The sequence below is a fragment of the Ruditapes philippinarum genome, unplaced genomic scaffold (genome assembly GCF_026571515.1).
Source record: "Ruditapes philippinarum isolate M1 unplaced genomic scaffold, ASM2657151v2 ctg736_1_1_1_1, whole genome shotgun sequence".
Lineage (NCBI taxonomy): Eukaryota > Metazoa > Mollusca > Bivalvia > Venerida > Veneridae > Ruditapes > Ruditapes philippinarum.
The window spans coordinates 154,681-167,266 of NW_026865754.1; the positions used below are offsets into that span (position 1 = coordinate 154,681).

The 12,586-nt window shown below is 32.2% G+C and overlaps 1 protein-coding gene across 1 annotated transcript in view; it reads right to left on the reverse strand.

The window, feature by feature from the left end:
* Positions 1 to 402: 402 nt before the first annotated feature.
* The window catches only part of LOC132730179 (uncharacterized), a 33,616-nt gene continuing 21,432 nt past the window's right edge, over positions 403 to 12,586 (reverse strand). The window contains exons 2-3 of the mRNA XM_060716035.1: positions 3,864 to 4,781; positions 403 to 1,965 (exon numbers count right to left, since the gene is read on the reverse strand). Of these exons, the coding sequence (XP_060572018.1) occupies positions 1,816 to 1,965; positions 3,864 to 4,772 (1,059 nt within the window). The 5' untranslated portion in view covers positions 4,773 to 4,781 and the 3' untranslated portion in view covers positions 403 to 1,815. The remainder of the gene's footprint in view (positions 1,966 to 3,863; positions 4,782 to 12,586) is intronic.

Here is a 12,586-nt window from a genome sequence, read left to right on the forward strand (position 1 = left end):
GAGTTGTTTTATTCCCCTCCTATTGTTTGATAATTTTGTTGCAACGACTTGGAGAAGAAACAATATTTGTTGCAACAAGTGCATTTCAATCTAGACTCAAAACTGCTCTCAAATAAAGTATGAAATATTTGGTCTATCAACATGAAGTAAGTAATGTCTTCAATAATTATTACACCAATTGCTATCCAAGGGACATAACTTTCCTCTTAGTTATTCGTTGCAGTTTTGGGTAGCCTCCCTTCCCGGAAATGAATCGTAGTCGGCATTGCAATTGACAAATGATGCTGGTAAATTCATTGCATCCAAAGAATCATGCAACAAAGTCAAATTATATAACTCCATCTAAACTACAAACATTTTTTCAGGGTTGATCTGGACTGATAAGCAATGACAAAACATTCCGATGGTTTCGCTTTTATTTCTAAAACTTGTAACTTTGATAGTATTCATGTAGGTGGTTTTGTCTGAAAATACGTCTTATACTGATTTGTATGTACAATATCCAAAAATATTAGTCCTTAAAATCAGTTTTTGATTTGTAAAGAGAAGTTATAAAAACTGAAACGGAAAATGTGTTTTTAAATGTTCGAGTTAAGGAAACATTATCACTGAAAACATTCTATCGGCTAGACAATTTTAACTTTGATTCATTAACTTTACTGAATTCCTATTTTTATGTCAATTTAACAGTGCAAAAAGTATGAGAATATAGTTTTAATTTGTCCATTGATATAGCACATTTTTTAAATATTTTTTTTAAAAAAGAGTCACCGTTATTGAATAAGCGTTGTGAGTGTATTTAAACATTTTTTTGCTCTATTTTCTTCTCTGCATTCTATCCGATATAATATAACAAGTGTTTCCTATCCAATAAAATTTGATTAAGAAAAAGAATTATTTTGCACATAAATAATCGCAATAACGTCTCTAACCAATACGATTTAATAAGGGAGAAATTCTTATGACTGTGTTACAATTTAGATAATGCAAATGAGTTTTGAAAAAAAAGGTTACTAACAAAAATCATTTTCATACGAATTTTCGCCTAATTTATATTGTGATATCCGGATATCGCTTTATCCGTAAAGCAATTTATTTGAAAACAAGAGCCTGGACCTCGGCAACCGCATTGTTATAAGCGATGTATCGTTATAAGTGGTGTATCGCTTTAAGCAATATCGTTATAACAGAAAATTATTGCATATGAAATTTAATATTTCAATAGCGTTCCTCACCAATTTCAAAAATCATTTATTAGAATAATCATAAACTTCAGAGCGTATTCAGCATGTTGATATAAAAATCAACCTTTGTTATACTTGTGTGACTATTTAACTCAAGAAATAAAATGTTCTTCAGTGGAGAAAAGTCACTTTACTAATATCATTTTATTAAAAAATAATTCATTTAACCGTTCTTTCATTCAGAAATACACAAACAATTAACCAAAAAAATTCCAAGTTACCTGTATTAGGAAAATGGTATGAACAACATTGTTAATTAATAAGTCATAGTTATGAGCAGAATAGATTCTTTATTGACATTAGCCATCGGTTTGACAAAGATATGTACAATTTTGTATAACTAAAACCTGCTTTAGGTCGATATAGTATTGTAGAAATGTAAAACAAAACATTCGATGAATTATGTACATGATAAGGCTACTGCATGGTTATCATTTCTATTTGTCAAACTTCAATTGAAGCGACAAGTTCATTATTCGTATGTTGATGTTTTATCTTTGATCGTTTGAATTTGTTTGGTCTGGAATGTATAAACACCATAGACTAGAATAAAGCCCGTCATTGACGGTACTTAATTCCGGCATTCCTGGCACGAGCACGCCGTCGGTTCAACTATGGTCCGGGATATAGAGTACCCATGCACTTCCTCCGGTCCCAGGGTACATACAGACAGGGTCACTCGTCTTGATCGAATGGATGAATCTTTACAACAGAAGCATCTCTGGAATAAAAAACCACAACAAATATTAAAATTTACAAACTTATGTGTATGTTTATTGTTTCATCTTTAAAGGAATATTTCAGAAACAGTGAACTTGTCTCATCCAAATTTGTCCTAACCAAAAGAAATACAGTTTTAGAAAAAAGTTCAAATGTATATATTTGATTCATTGAAGGATTTTTTTTCCATTTTTATTCATCCATTCCAAGTATTGTAAGCGTTCAATCACTAAAATCTAAAAATGTTTCTTGATTTTTTTTTAAATCTATGTTGATGATTACATAAAGTGTATGGATTTTTCCCTCTGGGTAATTACAATTCAAGTATTAGACTATAATTCCTAGAACTGTGGTAAAAATGTATTCTACGTCACCAATCTATTTTATGAAACGATATAAATCAATGGTATGATCTTGGGAATGTAATATAATTTACTTCCTCCAAATGCAAAATCGTAAACGCATGACAATCCCGGCTCAGTGACGGAGATAAACAATTGCACGCTCCTTTGAGGCACACTTTATTATGTTATTTTTTGTTTCATTTATTGATAGTCTTAAATTACGAAAAGTCCCGCCAGGATTGGAATATGTATTTACCGCCCTAACGCTGTTTACTTTAAATCCCAGGACAATGCCTCCATGTTTGCTATTAAACATGCTCCAAGTGTAAGAATGAAATTTATACTATGAACAGTCTGTCATGAAATTACTGGAATGGATAGGAATTGATTGTCTGTTAGCGGCTAGATTTTGTTAATTATCCTTCCAATAGAAGCACATAAAAATCAACCTCTTAAAGAAGATATTAGAGGCTCTTTTTAATTAATTTCGCAATTGTAAATACTAGGGTGTAATCATTTTGACGACTTTAAACTCTCGATAGAGTGGAAAGACTATTATGTCAGTCGCCCACTTCTTGTGGTAGCTTGCAATCAACAATGTTTGTTGTTTTTTTGTTGTTTTTTTTGTCTCATCATCAAAATATGTTATGCACTAGTTCAGAGGTGATGTAGATAAGTAATAGAAAGAGCATCGAAACAAGAGGCTATCTGATTTGTACGAGGGGGCGTAGCCCCCGAGTATTTATCAGATTGCCGGGTGTTTTGATGTTCTTTCTCTTTTGTATCAGAGTAAAACATAAAAACCAATTCCCTGTTGTTACAATATGAAACCCCAGAAAAGTGTTACAAATGAACGAGCATCTGAATATGATATTTCTATCACTTTGCCTATCTCTGCCGTCACAATAAGTAAACCCAGAAAAAATGAGCCAATCAATGGGCATGCTCTGGAGTGCGGGTAACTAATACCTGCACTCGAGTTAATGCACTGTGCATGTAGATGTATACGCTTTAACTCGGACACATTTTCAAAAGAAAGATTTCAAACTATGATACAATGTGTAATTAGAAAGAGAAGTTTAAAGGTACAGATCGGACTTACGCTTCATATGATACCTTAGGCTTATGTACTTGAATATCAGACAGGAGTATCTACTGTTTACACGGTTCTAAAAACCTGTCTTACACCCCCATTTTCAAAGAAAACTTGTATGAAAGTCGCCATGTTAGTATTTTCGCATGTAATGCCGCCAAAATGAAAAAAAAAGTAAAAATATAAATATGAAAATTGTCGATTAAGAGCAAGGCGATATCGGCTTCGGGGTTACCACGATGTTATTCGACATAAGACGATATATACCGATGCATTAGTTTGTAATCCTTAACATTCAAAATGTTGACACTCGAGCTAGATTATTTTAAGTTTAACAGAACTACTCCTATGACTGGCTGAATTGTCTTTTAAAAAGAACCCGTATCCCTAACAAGATTTTAAGTTCGGTTTCGGAAGTTTTACTTTAAAAAACTAAGTTTTAATTTCTTAATGTATACTTACCCTTTCAAATCCATCATAGTTGTTCACGCTGGGTTTCACGTATGAATTACAGGCACCCTCACATTTATTGACCACGATTGAGCCGGTGCACACCAAAGATAACAGACCAGCTTCTGTCTCCATCATTTCATGAAATCTGACGTCTATATTGACGTCATCCATATTACATACGTCAGGCTCGAATTGACTAGGACGCTTAGATATAGGGATACCATTTGCGTTCATCGATTTTTCGCCATTGTCGTGTACTTTTGATGTGTTCAGTCTTCGTGCTGTTTCTAAATATAACTTTCTATTCATAGACTGGATTTGTTCATTGGTTAATTTTGGCGGGTTAAATGACAATGGATTGTTTGACAGTTGTGGCTGTTCGTCCGTACTGTAGCTGTTTGGTCTATGTTGTTTGATCGGCTCACTCACGCCACTTCGTTTCACCAAATTCCCCATAATCGGTGCTCTATCGACATTTTCCATGACAGGTGTATCACCGAAACTGTCGTCTGCTTCAATCCAGGAAAACGACTTTGGAGAAAAAAGTCGTTTGACGGTAAATTTCTTTGGAATCTCGGTACCATAATACTGCAAATTTTGTAGATTTTCATATTCTTCTTTTTCGCGTTTTGCTGATGTGAGAAAGTCAAAATCCGGATCAAAAGACCTTAAAGTCCGCTGCATTGACTCTAAAGGCATGTTTGAGTTTCCATATGACTTAGTAAGCTTAGCTAACATGTCAAAATATTTATCTCTAAGATAAAACTCACTCTGTTGTCCGAGAATGTCATCACTGGAGTTGTCAGTGCGCATGCGCAAGTTTAATTTCAAATTTGAATAGGCATTGGAATCTCTGCTGGTACAGATGACCGGTGCAATAGTTAAAATAAGACACGTTAATTCTCGAACTATCTCCATTTTCTAAATCTGAAAATAGAAATACATGTACAACTCGTTATGGATTGAAATTTTTTTTAAAGAATAGTTTTGTTTCCTAAATAGAATTATTTCTTTATAACTTAACATCGGAAATTCGACAAAAACAAAATCAAGAAAAAAAAAAAAAAAAAAAAAAACGAAAAAAAAAAAAAAAAAAAAAACAACAACAGAAAAACGAATAGTTAACAGAAATGAATTATATATTTAATAAATCTTTAACCCTGAACATAATTTTAATTTTTCATAATGTTTATTTTAGCTTACTTGATAAATACTCAACCACTTTTTAATGAAAATATCGTTTGTATGGGTTTTTATTTCTACATCATTTCAATAATATGATTTATACAGCGTTAATTTTTATTAATTAGTTTTTTGTAGAAGAAAGATATCGCCAAAACACCTGGCTCGTCATCACAAGAATTGTTTCTTTCAATAACAGACAGTGACAGGATTAAATTAAAAAAACAACAACAGTACAATTAATAAATCAAAACATCTTAAAAAATAATTTTGTCATGCTATAGAAATGTACTAGTTAGAAAATCAGGTACATGTAATTAAGTATAAAATATTGAGAAATAGCTAATATGAAGTTCATCCATTGCAACTAATATAACTCTAAAGTACATGTACTTCAGTTATATACAAAAACCATTGCCATTCAGATTGCCCGTTCCTACTTTTTATTTATTCATCGCAATTTTTAATACAATTTTAACAAAATGTAACGAAATTTTAGCGTAGAGTTTTACTAGTATTTGTTACGTTTGTTTATTACAATATATCGTTTTAAATCCGACTTAAATACTAATTATATATTTTCATGTTTGGTTTTATTTATTGAACACACATGCCAAGTGATAAATTGGCACATGCGGTTGCTCATACTTTTTTGGTGATAAAATGTGCAAAAAAAAGCCCCACTAAAATCAGATTTTCCTCATACCAGGCTGTTTAAGTTTTTTGTGTGTTTTTTTTTTGTGAAATATTCATCAAGAATCGTCATTGGCTACATTTTTGCATAGGTATTAGTTGGGGCTGCATAAAAGCAAACACATTTGAATTGGTTAAGCTATTTTAGGTACTTTTATGGGTAAAAGTAAAAGAACCCAAATTTTTTAATGGCTGTCAAATAAATACATGCCTTACTCATTATAGAAAGATTGTCCCTTTCCCCCACCTTCCAACCCCCTCTGTTTATATCAAAAGTCACGTGGTAAACATACTTTCAATCCGTATAATACAGTATTATTCGAGAGGTCATCAAACCTCTCCACAGTGTTGAGAATGATTGCTGGTGGCATCCATTTTTGCGTCAAATTGAAGCTCTTATGCATTAATATCGAAGTGAACAAATCGGTACAAGGAAAAATCAGAAAATATCATTCACTACGAGCAATGGTTCATTCCGTATTTAATTCTTTAAACTGTATAAATCGATTATTGTTTTCTATTTCATGTTCCGAAAACTAGTAACAGTGAACATTATAGCTACAATATTACCATGCACTGCATTATTATATGACTGTGTGAACCGTGTAGCGAAATTTTGCTGCTCCTTTAACTTTTGAAACGGTAGATATGACTAAATAACACATCGGAGATTTTTTGGCGCAAATGGCGCAGATTTTTCTCAAGTTTGATTTTCTTGAAATATTGTGGTTGGAAGCTTGCAGCCTTTTATACAGTTTATTCCAATCAAATGATATAAACATTTTTATGTAAATCTTGGACATAAATTGTTTGATGCCCGTTTTAGAAAATCTCTGTTGCAGAAGAAATGTTTCCATATACTTCAAAAACATTCATCGAAAATTTGATTATTGAATTTGCAAGAAACATTTTTTTAAAGTACTTTTAATATATATCATTTATTTTATATTTAGTTTGATATTTAAACATAAATTGTTCCCTTTGTAGACAAAATATCCCTAATGCGCCATTTCTCCGACATATTTTCTTTCAACACATTTTTTTAAAAATTAATTGTAAAACAAATTTTCATTAAGACACTATATTCAATATATATGTATATAATAAATTCCATTTTTGTTAAATAATTGTAATTCAAAAATATTCAGTGTGCCTTTCATGCAAACATATCCCTTAATATTTTCGAATTACAAACAAATCTTCCAAAAGCTGCAAAAAGACCTCTCGAATGTCCTTACAGAAGCAAACTTGTCTTTAAGATGATTGTGAATACCGGTAATCAACAAGGTGTACCGAATGAGTTTTCGGCAGTTTTATACTGGAGGAGCGGTGTCCTTGGCCGAGTGATTAACGTCTCTGATGCTATTCATTTTTGAAGGATATAACCAATCATCATCCCCCAATAATGCTTGAAGTACGACATATGTGCCGCGTCACGACAAAACCAACATAATGGGTTTGCAACCAGCATGGATCCAGAGCAGCCTGCGCATCCGCGCAGTCTGATCAGGATCCATGCTGTTCGCTTACAAACCTTATAACAAGTAAAGAAACTAATAGCGAACAGCATGGATCCTGATCAGACTGCGCGGATGCGCAGGCTGGTCTGGATCCATGCTGGTCGCAAACCCATTATGTTGGTTTTGTCGTGACGCGGCTCATATAACTTTTACCATAGTCGGTGGTACTTACAGCTCTGCCGTTGTTGTCTCAAGTATCGACTTCCAGTAACGAGTTTGAATAAAATATATGTCTTGAAATATATATTTGGCCGTGGTTAACATTATTCAAACGCTGCTGGCTAACCTATGAGTGTTTTATTATATTAACAAATGTGCTTACATTCACTTAATTGGGAGGTAGGTCGTTTTATTCGTAATAATTTCATTTTAACAAGTAATCATTTCTAATAAGTATCATATCTTCACTTCTTTGTAATGAATGAATGAATGAATGAATGAAGAAATGAATGAATGAATGAATGAATGAATGAATGAATGAATGAACGAACGAACGAACGAACGAACGAACGAACGAACGAACGAACGAACGAACGAACGAACGAACGAATGAATGAATGAGCTATAATAATTTATCATAAATATATGGCATGGATTTACTGCCCGGTCAATAACGGAAAAAGGATGGCGAATAGCCCGAAGCCATGGTGGAAACAATCTTGCATATATTACGCAGAAAAAAACAACCTGTCGTGCAGTTAGCTAATTAAGACAAAATAAGTCTTTACGGAGACCATACGTGATAAAAATTAAAAACCAGAACACAAAATGACCTTTTACATAATCTAACGTGAAAATGAAGGCAATAAATGGAACACTTACAATGACATTTCTTTCATGCATGTACGAGAATTCTCTAATGATTCCATTTCCGCGTATCTTGCCATGAATATAAAAAGGTTAAGAAGAACTTGACGACAGGTTGCTTGGCTCTACTCCATAAAACCGCATGAGTTTGTCCATAAAACCGCATGATTTTATCCATAAAGCCGCATGTGATTATTGAAGAGAAATTAACTAATTACATTTACTGTTAGGACAATTTCCGTAAACCAATCATAAATACTTGAGCTGGTCTTAAAATAGATTATACGTGCCGATGTCGCAATCAGTTTCGCTGTTTCTTCCATTGTGATTAGAATTGTCCACAGTATCGGAGAATACTCGGAGGTTTATTACCATTAACATCGTCTATATCACGGGCTATACTTTCTTTAAATAAACTCTATAAACGCCGACGCGTTCCGATTACATGCAATAAAATAATCATTTGAAATGGATTACTAATGACAAATTCCATGTCTTAAATTCTTAAGGAGATGTGCTTGTTTTTGAGTAAAAGGGCATGATACGATTGTCAATTTATCCGTGGCTGATCGATATTTGAAAGTGGACTTAACCTTTTCACTAATGCCTATGACGTAAACCCATTTATCCCCGCATCTAAGTAGAAAATTCTCTTCATGTTAACAATTTTTAACTTTTATTGAGATGTATATTATACATATCATGAGATTATTTTATATATTTGATGACCACTGCTCATATTATAAATAATAATATTCATGTATATATTACCAGGGCCTTTCATTGACATTTAATTGTAAAATATCTCCGTGATATTACGAGAAATGACGTTTTAAGTAATACTCTATATTAAAGCAGCACGCCTCCAGATACATGCTAATTTTCATGAAAATTTTGAAAATGTATTTGAATGTGTAATATTGTGAAGTAACCAAAAGGAAGCAGTTTACACATTATCAATGGCACTTACAAACCACGTTAATTACCAAAAAAGTGGTCAAAATATGCATAAATAGCCTTTACTGCGTTAGTAACGCAGTAGAAATATAGTTGTAAATACTGAAAAATCAGTCATAAATCGCACATAATATGTTAACTATTACTTTAATCTTGAAACTTTTTTACTTTTGCTTACATCTTCGATCATTTTCCTCAAATTTGAATTTATTGAAATATTTTGACTCATCTGGAGGCATGTAGCTTTAATGCTTCTTTATCAATTCCTCCGTCCCTGTGAGCAGCTTTAATAGAACTATTCTATATATACTTTACTATTTGAAGTCACTATTACTGCATACCAAGCAACATGTGCACACTCCTTCATTGTCAGTCTTTTTATTATGAAGATTTCACTTTATATCCAACCTCTTCTTACTTTCTATCATTTCTTGTATATTTCTTTTTCTTGACCTAGCACCACCCGTCGCGTCATAATCAAGTGTGATTGCGCCGACGTACAATGTAGATGTAGATCTCTCTCACACACAGAAAGAGGTCCCTATAGAATTCTTAGAAAGAGGTGATAACATTTATTTTATTACTATTGCTACTATTATATGCAATGACATTCGACGAAAGTGGTAAGCTTTTATCTTTTAGTTTCCTTTTGACTATGAATACGTTTAGTCTATGATAACCACGTAAATTTCAACATATGGTCACTTAAACATCATCGTCGTTTTACAGCCATTGTTTTAATTAAAAGTTTACTTATATTCAACTTTTCTTTAGGCTTTGAAAAAAGTACAAACATACATTAACTAAATTATATATGCTTAGCTTTCTTGCCTTTATCTACGTATGAAAAGCGAAATGTTTAAGCCCTAAAACAGATTACTGCACTATAAAAATGTTTATAGATGAAACGAGTTACAAAGAGAAGGTTTTAGTTAACAATTCGATCGATCGGCGGGAAACAGATTAACCCGTAATGTAAAATCATTAAACCTGTAATTGGGCGAAACAATGTATAACATTTTAAAATCCTTATAAACAAAGCTTTTAAACAAACGGTGTATTTATCTATCAAACATCAAATTCATGTTATAAGTTTAAATTTGTTTGCATATTAAAGGCGTGAAGGGATATCAAAATGGTATCAAATGCTTGCGAATGATTGAATTCGATAAGTTCGATAAGTTGAATTATCCATTGAATCCTTTAATAAGTTTAGTACGTTTTAGCCCGTATATTTTATTGATATTGTATCGCCGTGTTCTATGTACATTATTACCTATGTGTATAGTGACAGGGCCGCTATAAAAACTCGGAGTTTGCATTTAAAATTTTAGTCCACAAAGTGCTATATGATGGACCCCTGATTCTTTTGTGAATTTTGATTTTATTTTAATTTTTTTAAAAGTCGTAAACTTTTACCGGAAAAGAAGGAATACATAACAAAACGGTAAAAATGTCTAAAAAGGATGTGAAGGATGTGTCGGAGCTAATCCGAAAAAAGCTGTAAGTATTTAAGTTATGTAATATCATTGATGGTAAATAAATAAATAAATAAATAAATAAATAAATAAATAAATAAATAAATAAATAAATAAATAAATGAATGAATGAATGAATGAATGAATGAATGAATGAATGAATGAATGAATGAATGAATGAATGAATGAATGAACGAACGAACGAACGAACGAACGAATGAATGAATAATAAAAAACAACAAAAAGGCGAATATCTGAGTGCCTCAATAAAATATTTACAATTCTCACTGCTTTAAAACTTTAAAAGTTTATCAAAGTATATGTTCTATTCCTTCTGCTTCCAAAAAAAGCCAGAGAAAAAACATCTCTGACAGTGCTTTATAAAGTGCGTGTGGTTTGAATATATTATATCCTACGAGAGACACTTTATGTCTACATATTTTAAGATATAAATTGTGTTAAAGGTGGCTCTTTAAATTTGCTCAGCAATAATCTCTAAACGTTTTAATATATAGATAAATAAGATGTATAAGTACATGTATGTATGTATACTTTATGGTATATATTTGCATGAGATCTCACATAATTATTACAGACATATTTACTTATATCCAAGAATAGTAGAAAAAAATAATCTTCGGTTAACTGAAATTATACATGGTTTTAACTATATAGACGTAATAAAAACTTGTGAACATAATTTAAATTTTTATGATAGATTGTTTCTACCAAAAGCGGTTATTCAAATCTTTTCCTATGCATTTGATATATAAGTGAAATGCATGTAAAGATAGATATACATGTAGCAGATACACTGTTTTTTTTCAGTGTTAATATCTAAATATTTCATTTAAAACATGACCCTTTCATTTTTTCACATTCTAAAAATTAGTGACAAAAACGACTGGCTCTGATATCGAACCCGACGAGCCTGCACAACCGTGTCGTCTGCTTAGCTAGCTGTATTCTGCTTGGTACTCGATTTTTGTATATTTTATATACAATTAAACTTTTATTCAATTTAATATAAGGCAAGCTTACAATACATATTTTAATATATCACGACGACAAAGATCAGAATAGAGACGCTATAATACACGGTGATCGGGTTATCATTTTACATGTACATATATATATATATATAGCAAAGAGTTCACTCTACCAGTGTTTGTGATTTGAATGTGTTCCAAATCTGGAAGTGAATTAACTTTTCAACAGGATTTGTCAAATGTATTATGCACGTTGAAAAGGAACTCTACAAAATGCTAAAGTTCAAACTAAAACTTTCCAATATATTTGAACAACACAATTACCGACCATATAACATCCATTGATGATAGATGTAAAGAATTGATTTTTAAGACGAGGCCTTTGAATAGAGGTTATACGTACGATCTTCCATAAATCGTAAATGTTTATATAATTGCTGGCTGAAAATGAGGATGAAAATTTAGTCATATATATCTATTAAATGAATCGATATAAAAATTCGTAAGGTATTGATTAAAACAACTTTCCCTTGAGATTAAAATCTTAAATTAAAGCAACTGATGGTTAGAAGAAAGAATAACTATCGTAACAAAAAAATGTTGTTTTTTTTTCAAAGTATTTTTTTCAAGTTCCAAAATTTTTCAGTAATGGGGGACTGTATATGGTTGTAAACGGATAAAAAATTGTTTAACTTACGATAGGCAAGTTCTTTTTTACCTTCCTGACCCCACCACCCCACCCTGTCAATCCTAACCCTTTCAATTAATTTTTTTATTAGTGATTGTATCTATATTGGTAGTTGAAAATAATGTTATTTTTTAGATACCTGACCCCATTACCCACCCTGTCAATACCCAGCCTTTCGTTTGTAATTTTATTAGCGATTGTATTTTATATCGGTAGTTGAAAAGAATAAATGAGCCGTGTCATGACAAAACCAATATAGTGCGTTTGCGACCAGCATGGATCCAGACAAGCCTGCGCATCCGCGCTATCGGTTTCTCTTAAAGGGTTTGTAAGCGAACAGCATGGATCCTGATCAGACTGTGCGGATGCGCAGGCTGGTCGGGATCCATGCTGGTCGCAAACACACTATGCTGGTTTT